The sequence below is a fragment of the Phalacrocorax aristotelis genome, chromosome 16 (genome assembly GCF_949628215.1).
Source record: "Phalacrocorax aristotelis chromosome 16, bGulAri2.1, whole genome shotgun sequence".
Taxonomy (NCBI): Eukaryota; Metazoa; Chordata; class Aves; order Suliformes; family Phalacrocoracidae; genus Phalacrocorax; species Phalacrocorax aristotelis.
The window spans coordinates 13,202,997-13,222,292 of record NC_134291.1 but is presented as its reverse complement, the minus strand read 5'-3'; the positions used below and the strand labels follow the sequence as shown (position 1 = coordinate 13,222,292).

The 19,296-nt window shown below is 46.8% G+C and overlaps 1 protein-coding gene across 1 annotated transcript; it reads right to left on the bottom strand.

Annotated features, from left to right (window-relative positions):
* Positions 1-13: 13 nt before the first annotated feature.
* On the bottom strand, positions 14-17,640 carry SRP68 (signal recognition particle 68). Its single transcript, XM_075111594.1, has 16 exons — positions 17,468-17,640; positions 15,112-15,178; positions 14,433-14,546; positions 13,277-13,472; positions 12,402-12,484; positions 12,059-12,168; positions 11,616-11,698; positions 11,238-11,378; positions 7,237-7,335; positions 6,895-6,959; positions 6,415-6,574; positions 5,631-5,725; positions 5,265-5,394; positions 4,754-4,829; positions 3,265-3,317; positions 14-2,328 (listed from the first exon to the last, which is right to left on the bottom strand). Exons 1-16 carry the CDS (start codon positions 17,601-17,603, stop codon positions 2,101-2,103), a joined length of 1,836 nt encoding a protein of 611 aa, XP_074967695.1. The 5' UTR covers positions 17,604-17,640; the 3' UTR covers positions 14-2,100.
* Between the last annotated feature and the right edge of the window lie 1,656 nt (positions 17,641-19,296).

Here is a 19,296-nt window from a genome sequence, read left to right as displayed (position 1 = left end):
CACGCCTCAGAGGTCAGGAATAAAACTTTATTGTTTTCAGATTTCTTATCTGCATTCAAATAATTAGTTATCTGTCAAGAGATGTTTGACAAAGAGGCCAACTGCTCTTAGCTTTTTGTCACAGTAACCAATTAGAAAGTGGCCACGGTACAAGTTTCACTGGAATCAATCCAGGCACCACGTAGACTGCTGGGAGGGAAAGCTGAAAGGAGTTTGGTTTGCAAACCAAACAGAACAGTTCTCAAAGTGATTTGATATAAAAGCTGAAAAGGGGAGAGAAGCTCAGATAAACGCACACAAGAGGTACCATGAAGCAGATCAACCAGCTGATGCCTGCGCCGGCCACTGCGTGACCTTGCCTTGTCCGTAAGGGAACAGGCTTTGTGGGGAAGAGACCAAGAACTTGTCATCTGATGAATAAAGTCTTCCACGTTTCTTTCAGCTCTACACTCCCCTTTCTCTTATAAAATACCCCCTGGCATCCAGAGGCAAGCGGAACTGGCCGGAATACCAGAAATTCCCATTTCACCTCCCTTTTGCAAAAATGAAACACAAACAAGTTCCTCCTCCCTCTTTCTGAGCGCAGAGAACTCTCGAAAGCTGCTTTGTACTTTGAGAACTCACAAGTCAGATCAACTGGGAACAAAGCAGCAAACAGTCATATTCACGTAATGGGAATCGGTACCTCCCCCCACCCACCTGACACGCACCTTGCGCAGAAAATTCCCACAACAATCCAACCATTTTAAACAATTCTGTTTCCAGCCCTATTAACTCTGATGCCTAAAAATGGCGAAGCAACGCAAAGCGAAGACACCCGGTGCAGCAGAGTTAAGGCAGCTCGAACAAACCGCTCTTTCAGCTTCCAGCTACAGACCAAGAGAAAACCCAGACACTGCTGGTGGAAACTTCCCACGGCTTCACTGAGGAACAGTTCTGCCCATGTGCTGCGGGGTTTTCTTCCTGTTTAAGTGATCAAAATGACGAAATTACCCACATTTGGAATGTGCCTACCACCACAGCACCTGGGTGCTTTATTAAAGAAAAAAAAAAAACCTAAACAAACAACAAAAGCTGTCTGGCACGGCAGAGGAGACCTGTCACTCCAGAACCTGCTGGTCTCCTGTTGTTTATTCCTCATTTCAGGCGTATCTACTGAGTGATGATGAGGAAAAAAGCAACAGATGAGCTCCAGAAAAAGACCATCTTGTTTCAGGCAAGGTTTAGATCAGAGACGGAAGGAACGCCCAGAGACCCAACTTCCCGTGACGAGCAAGTAGCTAGTTCTAAAGCCTCCCATGAAGCTAGTTTCCCAGGAAAAGCCTTGTAGGAATAGGTTCTACGCTGCATTTACGTGTGTAACAGAACGTGTATCAATAAAGAAGGATCCTATCGGCCCGGAGTACAAATTGAGGTTATGCTCCACCACAACTGGGGCAACCATTAACATTCGGTAACGTATTTGCCATCCTTATTGACAGGAGGCTCTGTTTTGTCATTTCTGAATGTTACATTTTTAAAAAACACAGAGGCTTCTCTTTGCATAACTACATATGCTTCCCGGTGAGGACTGGGAGTCAAAAGGGAAGGGAAGTTAGCCCCCTTGGCTACTGTTTCATAGCCTTTGTGTAGCCAGCCTCACCTTGCTGGTTTAGTTCTGCATCTACTTTTGCCTGTTTCCCCATCACACCCAGATTTCTAGACCAAAATACCAAATTATAGTGTCAAATAATGGGGGTGAAGGGTGGGGGGAGGAATCAAGTTATGCCTTTTTGCCCCGGTCCATGGTAAGGAGACGTGTACCAGCCCCGAACAGGCCGCTGGTCACAACGTGAGCTCCAACTTCTCCAAGCAGAATGGAATTTCTCTGTGCTCCAAATTATTTTCAGCTATTTATAGCATACGTATGTTTCTGAATAGATTGTTTGTCTTTAATACACTGGGAGAGAACGTAAGTGCACAGACATATACACAGAACACAGGGAAGAAGATGGTAAAACCTCCCTCTGTCGGTTTCAGGTACAGATATTCGTGTCCTAGAACCTCTCGGAGCTTCTCCTTCAATACAGAATAAAACCGCTGTTCCTCAGGGGGTCCTGGTTAACTTTTGAATCCAAAGATGCCCTTTATATATCCTGTGAGGCCACTCTTGGCCTTCTGCTCCACCTTGTCCTCCAGAGGTGGGAAAGCAACATGATTAAGGGCCAGGTCAAAGAACAAGGGTTTGCACGGAATGGGCTGGAAGCCCGGCGGGAAGTGCACGAGGCTGACTTGCTTGCTGACAAGAGAAGGATCCAGACAGAAAGTCTCAAACCGTTCCGAGAGTGGCTGAAAGAGACCAACGCAGAAACACAAATTGAACACACGTCAAATCAAAGATGACAAGGGTCAAACAAACCAAGAAGATTAAGCAGCAACTGAGACAAGAGAAGCTGAAGTTCCCTTGTGTGACATCGTGGGCCCTTGAAAATGATTTGAACCTGTCAGAGCATTGCTGCACGGTCTCTGGAAAAGCTTCCCATGTGCTAAGTTTAAAAAAAAAAAACAGATGCCGCACCAGAAGCTGCAAGCAGCAGCCCAAGCAACCCCACCCTGCCAGCCACCTTTACGACTTGCAGAAAGAAAACAAGCCTAATAAAATCTCTTAAAGACATTAGTCATAGAATCACCAAACGGTTTGGGTTGGGTGGGACCTTAAAGATCATCTAGTTCCAACCCCCGGCCATGGGCAGGGAGACCTTGCACTAGACCAGGTGCTCAAAGCGCCGTCCAACCTGGCCATGGACACTGCCAGGGGATGGGGCATCCACAGCTGCTCTAGGCAACCTGTGCCAGTGCTTCATGAAGCTCATAGTGAAGAATTTCTTCCTTATATCTAGTCTAAATCTGCCCCCTTTCAGTTTAAAGTCATCACCCCTTGTCCTGTCACTCCATGCCCTTGTAAAGGGTCCCTCTCCAGCTTTCTTGCAGGCCCCCTTCAGGTCCTGGAAGGCTGCTGTAATGTCTCCCCGCAGCCTTCTCTTCTCCAGGCTGAACAACCCCAGCTCTCTCAGCCTGGCCTCACAGGAGAGGGGCTCCAGCCCTCGGATCATCTTGGTGGCCCTCCTCTGGACTCGCTCCAACAGGTCCATGTCCTTCTTATGCTGGGGGACCAAACTCCAATTGGCATGACATTTCTTGAGTTGTAAGAGACACTCACTAACTGGTTAAAAGTAATACTCATTAAGAACACTACGGGAATTTGCCCGAGCTCTCAGCTCTTACCTTGCCATCCTTGACCTGAGACGGAGACTCAGTCTCATGAGTATCATTTGCATCTGCAAAATTGAAGAAAGAGAGGTAAGAATAACAGGCTAGATCTTGGCATAAATTAAGACTGTCTCAGGAGTCAGCTGTCCTCTAAGCTTAGCTATGAGCCTTGCTTCCTGGGATACGGAAGACAATATTTTCAGTAGAATCAACTTGCTTTCTAGATTAAGAGGATCTCACACCCTCATCTACAGCCAACACAGCTCTCCAGTGATGGAGAGCTGCTCCTTTGCCTTGTCGTGAGAGGCTCCTGAAAGCAGCACCTAGTTTGAGTTCAGCACAAAGCAGCAGATGAGAAGACCCCAGTGGGGTCTGTTAAAGTGACAGTGTCATGGTTTTAGCTGGGATAGAGTTCATTTTCTTCCCTGCAGCTGGCGCAGCGCTGTGCTTTGGACTTAGTATGAAAACAACGTTGAGATAACACACCGATGTTTTGGTTGTTGCTGGGCAGTGCTTGTACTAGTCAAGGACTTTTCCAGCTTCCCAGGCTCTGCCAGGGGCACAAGGAACCGGGAGGGGAGGGGGCACGGATGAGAGAGCGGATTCAAACTTGCCAAAGGGATATTCCATATCATGTAACGTCATGCCCAGTATGTTAACTGGGAGGAGCTGGCCGGGGCAGGGAGGCAGTGATCGCGGCTCGGGGTCGGGCAGTGTCGGTCGGCAGGTGGTGAGCGGTTGTATCGCTTGTGGCTTTGGGTTTTTTTCCTTTTTCCCTTTTCCTTTTTATTATATTACCATTATTGTTATTATGATAATCATTATTATTATATTTTAATTATTAAACTGTTCTTATCTCAACCCACAAGTATTTTTTTGTGCTTTTGCTCTTCCGATTCTCTTCCCATCCCGCAGGGGTGGGGGCAGCGAGCGAGCGGCTGCGGGGTGTTTAGTTGCCGACAGGGACTGAACCACGACAGACAGTAAGGCAATAAAAGACAAGGCGATCTGTTACTTGTCTTGGGTTTCCAGCAACAGGCACAGCAAAAACAGCCATCCGAGACATTACAAAGTTCACCCCCGAAGTTCCTCATGCTTGATCAACACTGACAAGGAGCAGAACATCACTGCTCCCCCCTTCCTCAGTAGTTCTCTCAGCTAGCAAAACTGGGATGAGTAAGGCCAACTTGTTTGCAGCAAAAAAAAAAACCAGGATCACTAAACAGAATGTTCTGTGCAGTTTACCACAAGAGATGCCCATCCTCACAAAGCGTTTTCGCATCTCTGGGCGGGTAGCAAGATGCCAGACGTCTAGTCAGTGGTTGCCTATCTGCGCTACACACAGCTAGAAAAAGCTAGAACCAGGTGGGGGGGAAATGTTTTCCAGAGCCTACATAGATGAGAGTGAAGTGGAAAAACATTTGGAACTCCCGAAAAACGAATAAAATAGCTGCAGGGGCGTTACTGAAGAGTCATTAGACTCTAGTATAATCGCGCAACTCACCTAATATAGCTGCCGCTTGCAAGGAGTATTTCTCTGCATTGACTTGAGTGATCAGGTCCTGAACATCAGGCAGCTCCTAGGTCATTAAAGAAAATTATCTGAGACCTTGAAATGTGCCAGAGTTTAAGAGTTAAGGCAAACATAAAACCTGACAAAGTAAGAAGTAAGAAACTAAGTCCCAGTGCTGACAAGCCTTCCCAGAAGAGGAAAAGCTACAGTGCAGCCCTTCAGCCATTACACAAGTAGCATGACAACGTGCGAAAGCGTGGTAAATTGTTATGGGGTTGTTACAGCAAGTTACAACTGCCAAGCAAGTGGCCACTAAACCATTTTCACATCATTAGAACCTCTCTACTATAGCGTGTCAAGCAGTCACACTTGTATTACTCTTCTCCCTTCTTAAACATCAGTCTTGAATTGTAATGGTCGGGCACCTAGTTGACAACAAATGCTGGGGCAGAGCTTCTTCATAAATTTCAGCTCCCTTCTACACACAGGGTTGGGCTCCTACCTTCAAGCTGTTCTTATAAGCTCCAGCTCCTGACTGGACTTCGCGGGCATATTTCAGCACTCTCTCATACAAAACAAGAGCTTCACTCCATTTTTTTACCAGGACGTAGGACTGTGCAATGAAGAAACACCTGCAAGAGTAAAGAGGGGCTCACTGACATGTTTGTCATCCGTACCTTTTGCCAACTCCAATGACTAATAAGATATTATTAAGAGGCACTGGCCAGCTTCTCTTAGCATCCAGCCTTCATTTCACAGAAGGGAAGGGGAAACTGCATCAAAGCCCTGTACAGGACACAGGGCTTTGGAATAAGAACCTTTGAAGATGTAATCCCTGCTAAAGAAAACCTGGCTGCTTCTCAGTCACCTGTAAGCTTTGTACACAAGCGTCTTCAATCCAATCTCTTTTTGGAAGTTCTTGTCCTCTTCTAGGCCAGGAAGCTGTGTCAGTTCCACGAGGTTCTGTGCAAAAGAGAGTCAGAGGAACAAATGCAGGCGTTGTTTTCCTCTGGAATCTGCTGGAGTAAGAGAAAGCTGCCCCTTTTAACAAGTCAACAGTACACTCCCATGGAAATAGTTTCCAGTTTTTCTAATTATCAGCATGCTAACCTTGTGCAGGACACTCACTGAAACTTGTGCAAGCTTGCCCTCAGGACAGATTTCCTGATACAAACAGGAATGAGGACAAAGACTCCTCAGACTTCACATGAAGCAATTCTTTCATAAGGCATTTCCCTTTCCCATTCACAACTGCTTCAGCCACAGGCTCCCACAGTTAGTTGAAAATTTATGTGAGAAACTGAGAAACTGCTTATGAAGACGACGGACATTATAAGTATTTTCAGCTCCTACTTTTTCTGGCCAGCAGACACTACGGCAGCCATCAGGGTGCTGCACAAAATAGTCAGAAGAACTATTTAAAAACTGCATTAGGGTGTAAAACCAAGGGCATCCATTCTAGCAGCGTTTTCTGTTTATTTATTTGTGCGTCATGTAGACGAAGGACGTCTTCAACAAGGTCACTGTAGGTACTGAGCTGCTCTTCAGACTTCACAGACAGTTCACTTGCTCTGCTCTATTTTCTACAACAGCTTTTTGTACCAAAGTTCTCCAGTTAGTATGAAGAATTGGATTTGTTTTCCTAGCATTACCTGCAAAATGATATCGTAAAGACGGATTAGGTCCTGAGGCCGTGGTGTGCGCTTGCCATCCTCTTCTGATCGCTGCTGCTGCAGCAGTGCCTTCTGCAGAGACTTTGCCATGCTTTCGTTGCGCTTGATGGCTGTTGACAGCTTGATGTAAGTCAAATAACTAAAAAGATAAAAGAGAAAATATCATTAGCAGACTGTCAGAACTACTCACACATAAATCTTTGTTCTGAAGAGAACTCCTCTCCCCAGTCTAAGCTGATACTAGTAGGGGAAAAAAAAACACCTGAAAGGTCAACATGAGAGTCTTAAGCAAAATGTTTTCAAAGCTGCACGAATCAGATCCTTATCCGTACAGTCATCCTTTCAGATCTGAGAGGCCCAGAACAAAAACCCCATAAACCAAAACCAAACAAAAATAAAATCTTGACACAAGAGCATGACTTCTTCACGCTAGTACAGGCAGCAATGTTTGCCCATTACCTGTGTAAGTACTGGATGTTGGACACCTTCCCAGAATCATTTTCCAGAGTGTGTTCCCGCTGCTTCTGCAGAAATCAGGGACAAAACATTGCATCATTTACTTAAAACTGGCAGCTGAGGGAAGAAAACATCAGAAACAACTCAAGGTCTCCGTAAATCAGGGAAGTTATATCAGGCTTCTGCCAAAAGAACGAGGGCTTCTACATTGCTATTCATCCTCTCCAGTTCTGATGAGAATAAAATCCCAGCCACTTTTACTGTTAACCAAGTTTAAGGGTAACAAATCAGTCCCAAAGAAACACTATGTCATCGAAAGTAGAAACATTGATGTTTGCTCCTTACCTGGTCCGGTTTCAAATCTTCCCGAACAGCCTGAATGGCATCTCTACACTCACTGAGTAAAGATTCAAACAAACGTTCCTTTGTCTCCTCATTTTCTGCCTAAGAGCAAAGGAAAGTTAAGATAGATATCTATTAGAAATGTTTGTACTTTGCATCCCACAATGCAAGAATTATCTGAGGAGATTGAACAAAGTTTCTCCTGAATTGTGGCTTTAAGATCCATGGGTAGCTAGAACTCCAATCCGTACTTGTCCACAACAGGCTCTAGGGTGCAAACTGACAGAAACTGGGCGAGAATGTGGTCAGTGCTGAGAGTTCAGCAGCACTGAAGGCCTAGCACACACAGCTCTGATTGCCTACAACAATCTCCCTGCAACAGCTACCTTCCCAGCCACTCCCTCCCAGGATGGCACCCACATTGCTCCAGGAACAGCAGAGGTTGGACTGCACTATGAGGAAGGCCCAGCAACAGAAGAGCGGAGCATAACTGAACTGAAATGAACCAATGTAGATGGCTCTTGTCATGGTGATTTAAATTTTCTCATGTGGTAAACTCCCGGTTTTGGCTGGGATAGAGTTAATTTTCTTCACTGTAGCTGGTACAGTGCTGTGCTTTGGACTTAGCATGAGAACAATGTCGGTAACACACTGATGTTTTAGTTGTTGCTGAGCAGGGCTTACACTAGTCAAGGACTGTTTCAGCTCCCCAGGCTCTGCCAGGGGCACAAGAGGCCAGGAGGGGAGGGGGCACAGCCAGGACAGCTGATCCAGACTGGCCAAAGGGACATTCCAGACCATATGGGGTCATGCCCAGTTTATTAAGTGGGGGAGTTGGCTGGGGAGAAGCAGCAAGAGCAGCTTGGGGACTGGCAGTGTCGGTCGGCACGTGGTGAGCAGTTGCATCACTTCCACCCTGCCCCAGGTTTCACCTCTCTCATATCGTTTCCCTTTTTATTACATTATTATTACTATTCATTTTAATTATTAAACTGTTCTTATCTCAACCCACAAGTTTTCTTACTTTTGCTCTTCCGATTCTCTTCCCATCCCACTGGGGTGGGGGCAGTGAGTGAGTGGCTGCGTGGGGCTTAGGTGCTGACTGGGGCTAAACCACAACAGGTAAGAACATGTAGATGATTATCATTTTTACACTCCCTCTCTAGTAATGCTCACAGTGGCGATAATTGGCTTGTTTGAAGCATTTTTTTAAAGTAACCCTGAATTTTAGTAGCAGGAGCGACTGAGTGCTTTTCTGTTGTCACCACAAGTTTTGTTAAAAACATGAAGCAGCTTTGGCCTTCTGCCCCAAAACCAAAATTTGAAAACAACTTTTGAAAAACAAGTTGAAGCCCCATCTCTGCCTAATGGACTGGCATATCCTGTACCCAATTAAACAATGCACCCAAACCCAAACTCAGCTTCCATTCAGGTGACCGAGAACGTAACCGGATGGGGATCGCAGGACGCTTACTGATTCAGTAGGAGAAAACTGCACAGAAACAAACCTCAACCTTAGTAATCAAAGGAGGGGTTGAAGCGTATCAGCACTGCGTTATACCACTTCCATGTCATGCCAAAGCAGATGAACGCTGCTGCCACAGATTTGCAATTGCCCAGGTGAATAAAAAACTGTCTAAAAGCACGCTCGGTTGTTTATTTTCAGTAGAGCTCTGCAGTCTCTGCCTCTCCTCTTTTCAGGTTTGCAAAACCATTAAGAAATGTTATTTTTACTCCCTCACAAAACCTCAGGTATCTTGACCTGAAATGAAGGTGGTTTTGGGAGTTTGGGGTTTGGGTTTTTTTTCCCCTCAGATTTGCTGCAATAATTTTTAAGGTGGGACTAACTTCTCAGAATAACCAGAGACAAGTCTGACAGCATTCTCAACCTCACCCAGGGCAGCACAGCAATTTCACTGTATGCACGAAAATGAAAAGAGACATAACTAAATCATCAGTCAAACACAAACAGAGAAAGGGCTGGGCTGTGCAACGAAACAAAGGCTTTCATTTCTACGCAAAAACTCCTAAGGTTAAATTAATTCTATATACAAATACACATATGTCCTGGTTCAGAAGATATCAGATCATAAAACCGAGATACAAGTGCTGCGACTGCTGATCCAAAGGCCCTGATAGAACAGCACAGGTTCAGTCTTAAAGGGGTCCAAGGAACTGACCCCAGTGAAACCAACTCTGAAAGTCTAGAAGCGCTCATTTCTAATTTTGAATTTGTCCTAAATCATTGTGTATCATCTCCAAAAGTTATTACCACCCATTTTTGCTACAGTTCTAGCTACCAGAGACAACCACAGAATCCCTGAGGCAATACCAGATAGGAGCACACTTCCATCGCTCTGCCCTTCAGCCGTCTTGCTTCTACCTGCTTGGAGTCAATGGGCCCTTGAAGTCATGCTTTCAAGTCTACAAAAGGGCTGACCCAAGTAATTTTAAACTTGGATTCGTATTTCAGTTCGGCCTATTTGCTCTGTTTCCCCCGCTACCAACAGGACACTGAAGGCAATGATATGATTGTGCTGAGAATCTCAATTTTTACAGAAAACACACACTTGTGTTTGTTTATAATCAAACCCTGAGGAACACTGCTGTTACGTTAGGTTTCAACTTAGCGAAGACGAGAAGAAAGGTGCCGAAGATCCCAGGAACCCCCACAATACGTTTAGCTGAAGCTGGACTGCCCATCGCAGCTGACACAGCAACTGCAGAACTGCTTTCAGAAAGCCAAGTTTTAGCCCTCTGGGAATGTAAATGCTGCTGCTGCACGTTCAGCTCTCGCCACTACTAGTCATGATCCAGTACCACGAAACTCCTCTGTTTAGCGAGAGCTTCCAAGGAACACAAAGCAGGATGAAAAATTCAGATCGCTGCTCTGCCACAGCTTTGTGGAACAAAGAGGGCAACTGAACTGAAAAGGTCCAGCTGCTAGCCTGGCAGGACCAAAGTTAAACGAGGGACCATTGAACTCCGAGCTGCACTTCCACCTGCTGGCTGTACTAACGTACTACCTACAACAAAATTCATTCAGCAACATACAGTTCATGACATTATGACAAGACTGGTTAACACTAATGTTTCCTACCCGGCTATATCCTGTTTATCCTACTCACACTATCTTCTTAGCACCATCTCCTGCTCTTGCCCACTTGCCTTATACCTTTGTAGGGTTTTCATTTTATCATTTCTATTTATCATCATTATTCTCCTGGTGATGTTTTCTGATGCCGAAAAAAGCCCATCTTTAGTGGCAACAGTTGTTCCTAAAGATCCTTTCACTGCCTTCTCAAACAGCAAGTGTGTTGTATGCGGCCACTGGGAAGCAGGATACACCACCCGGGCACCATTTCCAAGGAAAAAGCTCCATGTGGAAAACTTGGCTGCAATACTAAAGACATGCATAGTGTGAGCCACTGGAAGTGTTTCAGAACTGTTCCATTTCTACGTCCTGACATTTAGTCATCCTCTTCCTGCTTTTGAGGGTTTGCATAAACCAAGAAGAGAATGCTATAAACCTCATAGCACCCGCTTCACCTGGCAAATTGCTTTTTGTTGCTGAAAAAGGGTGATCAATACATATCTTTTTCTTTTGGTTGCTCTGAAGTTGTGAGTGTTTGAGCAAGATACTTAAAGAAATGAGAGGAGTAATTCAAAACCAGTTACTCTTAAAACTATAACCTTCACTTCCAAGTGACTTACAAATAATAATGGTTATCACCCTGCCACTGAAACGCAGCGCTTCTGTGCAGCGCAGCATTCAAAAGAGCAGTAATACTCAGAGCAGATCTCCCAGACCACCGCTCAGTAGGCTGTGGGAGCTACGCCCCACTGACACTTCAGCTTTGGGTTACAGTCAATATTCTCACTTTTAGCCTTCCAACCCCAAGTTTGAGAAAAAGATTATTCAAGTTTTTATTCACGTATTATCTTGCACGCTGAAGGAAAGAAGACAGTTAGAACACTGGCACTGGAGGTGGCCTCTGGGTTACCTGAACAATCGCTGCTTCGTTGTCGGCCAGCCCCAGCAAGAAGATCCTCACTTTGTCTATCTTCACTGGAACAGTTCTTCCTCTCCACTCCACCTCGCTCATTGTGGCTGCCTGCTTTGCTCGAGTTTGGGTAATCAGCGCCTGGAGAGAACGGTCTGAACTTATGAGCTTGAACTTTAAGGTATCCAAAACCGAGTCTTTCAAATCCACATTAAACTTGATTATTTTGAAATCAAAGGGCTTTTTAGGAAAGCGTAGTTTCCCATAGAGCCCAGGCTTGCTTGCTCTCTTCTGGTAAGTTTTGGCTGTGCTGCAGCAACATTTATGCTCAATAGAGTGATAATGAATGTTTCAACTTGAAGCATGCAAATAAGTTACCTCCAGCTTTTCTGCAAGAAGGCCTTCAGTGCCACCAGACCTCAATCTCATCTGCATCAACTCATTCATAGCAGACTGGTCACCTGAGAGAATTAACAACTCAAGATCACATTTCCAGCTGAGTTCACAAATTATTTTAATACAGAAAAGCTAATCAATAGATTTTATACTAGTAATTTGGGGACAAAGGGCAGAAATTTGCAATTTCATTCTGACTTCATAAGCAAACTACTGCAAACGGGTATTTTGTCTTTTACACAATACCTCATGCACTGTTGCAAAATGAGTATATTTCTCCACTGCTAAACTGCCCCAGAATGTGTGCAGAATTTGCCTACAATATACAATGTCACTTAGGCCAGTATTTAACTATAAAGTCAATATTCCTTTCTCACGAACAAGCCTTGCTCTTTGTTGGAGATTAGGTACCCCCCTTTCCTTACCAATATTATAGGCACAGTAGCGAATGTTGGGCGAGATCTCTTCCACACGCTGGTTATACAGTACAGCTTGCTCTTCTGTGAAAGCGTTGGCCAGTTTTTCGTATATGGTCCTATAGCAAAGAATAAATATTAACTCTGCAGTATGTGTCATTCTGTAAGATGCTATCTTAAGGGACGAGTTTCTGCCTCTACTATGGAGGATGCTATTTCCGCCGTAGCACCTCCCAGTGAAGCCCACAATTAACTAAACAACTCATACGGTGGCTGTACTTACAGTATATAAACTTATCAGACTGATCCAATACCATTTACTAAATGAAGTTGGTGAAGTGGGGGAACTCACTTGCATTTGTTGAAAGCCTCCATTGCTGCCTTCCACTCCTGGTGTTCAAAGCGGAGCATTCCTGTGAGGTAAGCCGTGTACGCCTGCAGACAGCACAAGGGCAAGTTAATTTCCCCAAGACCGACAGCCCAGTTTGTACAACCTTCAGTAGGAAGGCTGCTGCGACGCCTACAGTAAGTGATTAAGCCTTGCCCTTTTCATTTGGTCTTCCCACAGAAGGCAACTGATTTGGATCACGGATACTAGCCACCTACCTTTTTTCCTTTTAACTGACACCGCTACATTTCTAAGGAGATGAAAGCAAAGATGTTTCTTGCTTGCTACACAATCAGCATGGCCCACTGATGTCACATAACTTTTTTCTCCCCCAGCAATAAGCTACAAAATGGCAGTTTTAATGAACTGAGCACCACTGCAGCCCCTTGTTCAGGGAGGCTGGTGTCACAACACAGTTGCTTTCTGTGTTCCAGGAACTGAAGCCTCAAGCCTTGTGTTCTAGGTGGCTACTTTAGGGCATTTAACAAATACTCAGCAGGTAAGCACAGCTTCTTAGGCTGTACTGCACCATCTCAGTGTCTCTCTATTCTTTTTACTTTTATTAAACGTACTGTTCTTCAAAGCGAGGGCAATCATTTGATACACTTATTCAACTTCTAAACACCAGGTCCTCATCTTGGCTGGTGCCACTGGTTTTTGTACAATTCCAGCAGCAGCATTACAGAAAGTCCAATCTGTTCAAAGGGAGACACTATCCAGGTTGAGAATCAGTCAATTTTGGTTATCTACGGCTAGATGAGAATAATCTCTTCACCCAAAATCCAAAGGTTTCTTGTTTGGCTTTTGACGTAAAATAAGATCAAAGTATTAGCGGTTACCTGAGCTTCCAGCTTTGTTTTGGCATCCACTCTGTTACTTTCACACAGTCGCTCCAGCTCCTCAGCGTGCTTCACAGCTTTGCGCAGACGAGAGAGCAAGTGAAAGCGTTTGCGAGGCTCTGTGTTTGCTTCCTGTTTCAGCTGCATGGCATAACTCCAGGCTCTCTCTGCATCCATCAGAATCAACAGCAAATACCTGTGGGGCAGGCGAAGATTAACAAAAAAAATTATGACATTCAAACAAGCATTACCACATCACCCCTAGCTCTTTGCCGTGTGATGTGCAGTTTGGTAGCAAAGGTTCAGCTTGGTTAATAAGAGGTAAATGCTTCTACTTCTTAACATTCTAAGCATGCAAAGTCGTATTACCCGTTTTCTACTGTATTTCCCACTACAGAAGCATCATCACCTAACTGAGGAAGACAGTTTGGTACCACTCTGTAGCACCACAGACATTGTGAAGACAATGGGATTTATTATTTTAGGTTGCTCTTCAAACTGGTTGAATATGGGTAAACATGTCTGTTTTCCCACCAGCTAATGCTATAATGCATCTGGCTCCTTAACCATACAGGTGAAGACAGCATCATGTTTTCTTTTCCCCACAAGAGAAGACAAGACAGCAGACACTTCAACTGTGCCAACAGCTGAGAAATGAGTCCAAGATCCTGGCTATTCTCTACGGATTTATCAGACAAGCATTCTGCCAAATTTATAAAATCTAATTAAAACTTGCAATGCAATATTTCTGTTCAACAGGAAGGAATTATGTCTCCAGCCACAGCCTTGCTGGCTATACCATTTACGTTATCACCATTTACATTATGAGCATTCATATAGCTACCTTGCAACAGACCTGAATAAGCATTTCCTCTTTAATATCAAAGTAATTTACTGCTTCTGAAAAGAGCCCATTTAAACAACTGAGGGAAGAGAAGGAACTGGCTGTTGTTGCTCCCTCTTCCACTTGTTCTCATGATGAAGCAGGATGTGAACAGTGCCTCTTCCCCCTCACTGCAGCCCCAACTTTCATCTTTTATTAACATCAACAGCACACATCTCTGAAAAGAAGTACTTTCAAGTATGTTGTACAGAAGTTTTCCACTGCACCCACATGAAAACAGATCACTCAAATGAAAGAAACCAGTGACTGTACCTGTTGTCTGAGAGAATCTCTTCAGTCACCTTCTTCCCAGTGAACTTGTGCCTGTTTCCCATCTTGAAGTTGAGAGTTTTTCGGAGCCGCCTTAGCCTTCGGGAGCAGTAACCCCTAAAGAAAAGACGATCACAGTCAGTTTGGCCAAAAACCAACTTTGTTTCTGCTTACTGCTCCCTCCAACCAGAAAAAAAAGGACTAAAGGCTGTGACAGGCAATGTTTTAACAACTAAGAACTCCATATACAACATATGGTAAGAGGTAGCTCAGAAACTACCTGGAAACCAGTGATTAATCGAATACAAGAAAGGTAAGAAGACACATCATAATTCCTGATCTTGAAAAATCAGAACAATGTTCTCTTTGATGTCTAACTGCTCTATGTACATTTATAGAAACTCAGTTCTGGAAGAGTATAGTGATTATCAGCGAGGTGTTAACAAGCAAACTCTCAAAGGGCAACAGAGAAACAAGAGCCAGCCTGTATCCTCCTAAATGGAACAGTCACAGCACATTATGTCTAATGAAAAAAAAGTGTACGTTGCTTTACATGAAGCAATTTGTCAAGCGGTATTTACTTGGCAGATCATTTTTGTTGCCTGCTACAGTGGGTTTACATTTTAAATAAAGTAAGGCAAGTCAGGCTGTTAACTCCAAGACATCCACACTGTTTACTCACCTGTACCTCTGGAAGTCTCCATGTCGTAAACCGTGCTGCTGCTGAGACTCCTTCACAATCTGAAGGACTGTGATTTGTGTTAAGGCAGATCGACAGCACAGTCTGTAACCAGTTCTTTGTTCTACCCTAGAATAATGGATGGGAACTCCATAGGCTCCATTAAGCAAACGCACTTTGGACAGAGGGACACCCAAAAACCTCCTAAAAACGCACAGATGAGAGAACTGACAGGCCTGGAAGACCTCATGGCTCCAGTGCTTCCTTCAGAGCTTTGACTGTCATCAAGGCCAGGACTAAGACGTACCACAATCACCTTGGCAAGACAATCACTGCTGCTGTTACTAGAGCTCGTTCCAGGATAACAAGCAACACCAACAGACGCATCTAGGCTAATATAACTGACTGCCCTAGCTGCGCTGTGCCGCCCCACCAATCACACTTGTGACACAGTTTTGCTGGCAAAACTGAAATAGAGAGAAGCCTTCCTACCCTAAAGTGTCCCATCTCTCAGGAAAGAGAGAAGTACACCGAGCAGAATCACTGCTGCCCTTCTGACACAGCCTCCACAAACAAACTGCTTTCTGGATACTGAGAACCTCAGAAAAAGAGCTTTTGGGAAATATTCAAGGTGCTTATTTTCTACTCAATTTTTCAACACATTTCTAGTTTTACTGCATATTACTGTAACAAGCACTCCATGACAGAATGCGCCAGCCTGGGGAGTGATGCTATCGCAAGTCACAATTTCCACTCAGTCTATGCATTCTTCAGTGTACTTGCTGATTTCTGTGCATCTTGTATTTACTTTACTCACTTAATTTTGCTACCAAACAAAACCATGCTGTATGCTAGTAAATTTACTGATGAAATTCCGTTTACAAGGCAATTTTTATTTTGCAAAAGAAAGTTTCTATAATAAACAAGAAATCTCTGTGTGTACGTATGCATATCCCAAAATTTCCCTTTTAGGCTTTACCAAGGAGGCTTTAAAAAAAGCTCTCAAAACCAAAACCAGACTATACAATGATGACATCAAAAGAAATACTATTACTATAAGTTAAAGAAACCACCAGACTTTTCAAGTTTAAAATAGCAGACCTCTAAGCGTTTCCTTGGAATTACGCCTAAAAGAAAGTCTCTTTAGTTTCAAGTATTAAAAACCTACATCAATAGTTATTACATTGAATTAGTCTGCATTTGTGGAACAAACAAGTCAAACTGCAACGCTTCACATAGCCCTCCTCGTCCTCGCTGTCTACCTACGATTTTTTTCAGACTGTCCTTTAGTGTTTAGTGCCGTTACTCACTGAATTCATACCCCTTATTTTATTTACTTTTTCACTGGCTCAGGTACTCCTAACATCACCAGGGCAATTACTACTTCTCCATCGTACTCCACAGTTACTGACTTTACCACACCTGCCACGTGCTAAACAGAAAACTGCAGCCCTACAGAATCACAGAATCATTAAGGTTGGAAAATACCTCTATGATCACCAAGTCCGACCAGCCCAACGCCCCCCGGCCTCCTAAACCACGTCCCCAAGTGCCACGTCTGCATGTTTTTGAACCCCCCCCAGGGACGGTGACTCCCCCACCTCTCCGGGCAGCCTGTGCCAGGGCCTGACCGCTCTTGTGGTGAAGACATTTTTCCTAATATCCAACCTAAACCTCCCCTGACGCAGCTTAAGATCATTTCCTCTGATCCCGTTTCACTTAAGTTTTCCTCTCAGCCAGAAGATAAAACTCAGCTCTATCACAGCTGCGCAGCTGGGCTAGTTTCACAGGAAAGTTTCGCATACAAAAAGGCCACATCAGATTTTGGAAGCGCTGAATCTAGAGGAGCCAGTCTGCCATCTCAGCATACCGATTAAGATTTATTTTATCACTATAGCCCACTTCAAGCATTCATATTACCAGCATAAGATTACTGACAGCCTGCTCTTATCTGCAGCACGCAGCCTAGCGCAGAGTTCTGCTCTGAAGGCTGACGACAGCTGTCACGCGGTTCAGAAGGAGAAGCTGCAAAGAATAAATCCACGTTTCAGAGATGCAAAGCTGACTCCCCGATTTCACCCGAATCCAACCCAAATCCCCCCCTCACCGCCAGGGAGGGCGCCCAGCCCAGGCCGCCGCCCCGACGCGCCCAGGCCAGCATGGCCCAGCCCCTCCGGGGCCCCGCGGCCGGCTCCCGCCTGAGGCACGGCTCGGGGCGGCCCGCAGCGCCTCCGCACCGGGCAGGGGCTCCCGCCGCCCGCCCGGCCTCTCCCGCGCTCCCCACAGGCCGCCACGTCTCCCCGCCGCCCACGGGGCCGGGCCTGCCACGTCCCCCCGCCACCTCCGCGGCGCAGGATGCTCTCCAGGCCCAGGCTGTCGCCGAGGCTGCCGGCCTGCGGCCCCGCCGGCCTCTCGTTCTCCTTGTTGTCCTCCGCGCCGCCGCCTCCCGCCCCGCCGCGGCCGCCGCCGCCGCCTCCCTGCCGCTCCGCCGCCATCTTGTGCCCGGGCCGCCGCCGCCGCCACCGCGTTGCATCATGGCCGCCGCGGGGGCAGACGGGAGAGGGGAGGACCCGGAACGGGGCGGGGGGAGCCGGCCCCGAGGAGAGGGGTCTGGGAGCGCTCGTGGAGGGGTAGGATGGCTCCCACCCCAGGCTGGATCGGGCCCTCCTTGCCCTCCTCACCCACCCCGGGACCGATGCCCCTCCCAGCCCCCGCCTCAGGGTCACCCCCCAGACCTGTCCCCCTCACCTACCCCAGGGCTGATCCCACCTAGACTCCAAATCAGCCCCCAGGATCGGGCCCCCAGGATCGGGCCCCCAGGATCGGGCCCCCAGGATCGGGCCCCCAGGATCGGGCCTCCAGCCCTGACCCCCTCCTCTACCCCAGGGTCAACTCCAGGACCAGCCCCCCCCCCCCCCCCCCCAAGCTCTGCACCCCTCACCTACCCCAGGCATGATCCCCCAACCCCCAAATCAGCCCCCAGTGTCGGTCCCCCAGCACTGATGCCCCAGGGTCAACCCCCCCAGCCCCAGGACCAGCCCCATCCCCCTCACCCACCCAGGTCTGACACACACACCCCAGGCCTCCCCCAGTCCCTGCTCAATGCCTGGCTAAAGGGCTGGCTCGGCCCTGCTCAGCACCAGTCAGGCAGCTGAAATCCATGGAACTGTGTTTTTCCTAATAAAGCACGTGTGATTTTGGGGTGTAGGTTTGGAGACCCTAATGAAAAGCTGCTCCGCAGGGCTGGCGCTGAGGTTTTCACCTCCGTGAGCTGGCTGATGCGAGCAAATGGCGGCACCTTCATCAACCAGAGCATCCCAGGACAGGGCTGGGGACGGTCCTCACGCTCCCCCCCGGGGGCCTGTTTCTGGGAGCAGGGACACACGAGCACTGCGGGACCAGTCCCCGCGGGGCGATGCTGTACCTGGCCGGTGCAGGGCCGCCAGTGCTGCTGCGGCAGTCCCAGGGGAGCCTCTCCCCGCCAGGAGACCTTGGAGCTGTGCTGGTCTGGGCAGCCCTTGAGAAGGGTGGGTTTAAACTCCCCCAGGCCAAGCACTAGGCAAAATGTCCCCCCTCCGGCCACAGCACTTCCGTGGTGGCAGGGAACGCCTTCACCCCATCTGACTGTGCACCTGGTAAAGGAAGAGACTCTTTGCTGTTATTTAAAAGCCCCGAACAAGGCCCAAACCCAGGAGCCCTTCCCTGCAGCTATTTAAAGCTATAAACCCAAGGGAAGCAGTTAAGACCTGGTCCTCTTGCACAAGAGGTGTAAGTATCTGAACCAAGCTTAGAGATTCCACCTAGGGACAAACAGCAAGCTGTTTTCTGAATACTTACTGTCCTAAATACTTATGCAAACATAGCCATTATAACACTGAGCATTACTAGCTGCTCCGATAGCTGCTCCCACTGGGTTCACCCCCCAAGGCGTGCCTGTGCCAGCCTGGGGCTCTGCCTGCCCTTGGGGCCAGCGAGGCTGGCTGCAGTTTGCTGCTGCTGTGCTACAGCAAGCAGCACTCTCTGCTCCTCTCCCCTTCAGAGGGCTCAGGTATGACCTCTCATTTCTGATCTCAAAGCTCTCCTTTCCTTTTGTGGACATGAAAGCTCAAAGGGGAAAAAGAAAACCCAAGTCCTCAAGCTGCAGCTTTCCACTGCAAACCTTTTAAGCCGTTTCTGTCTGCTCTGGGT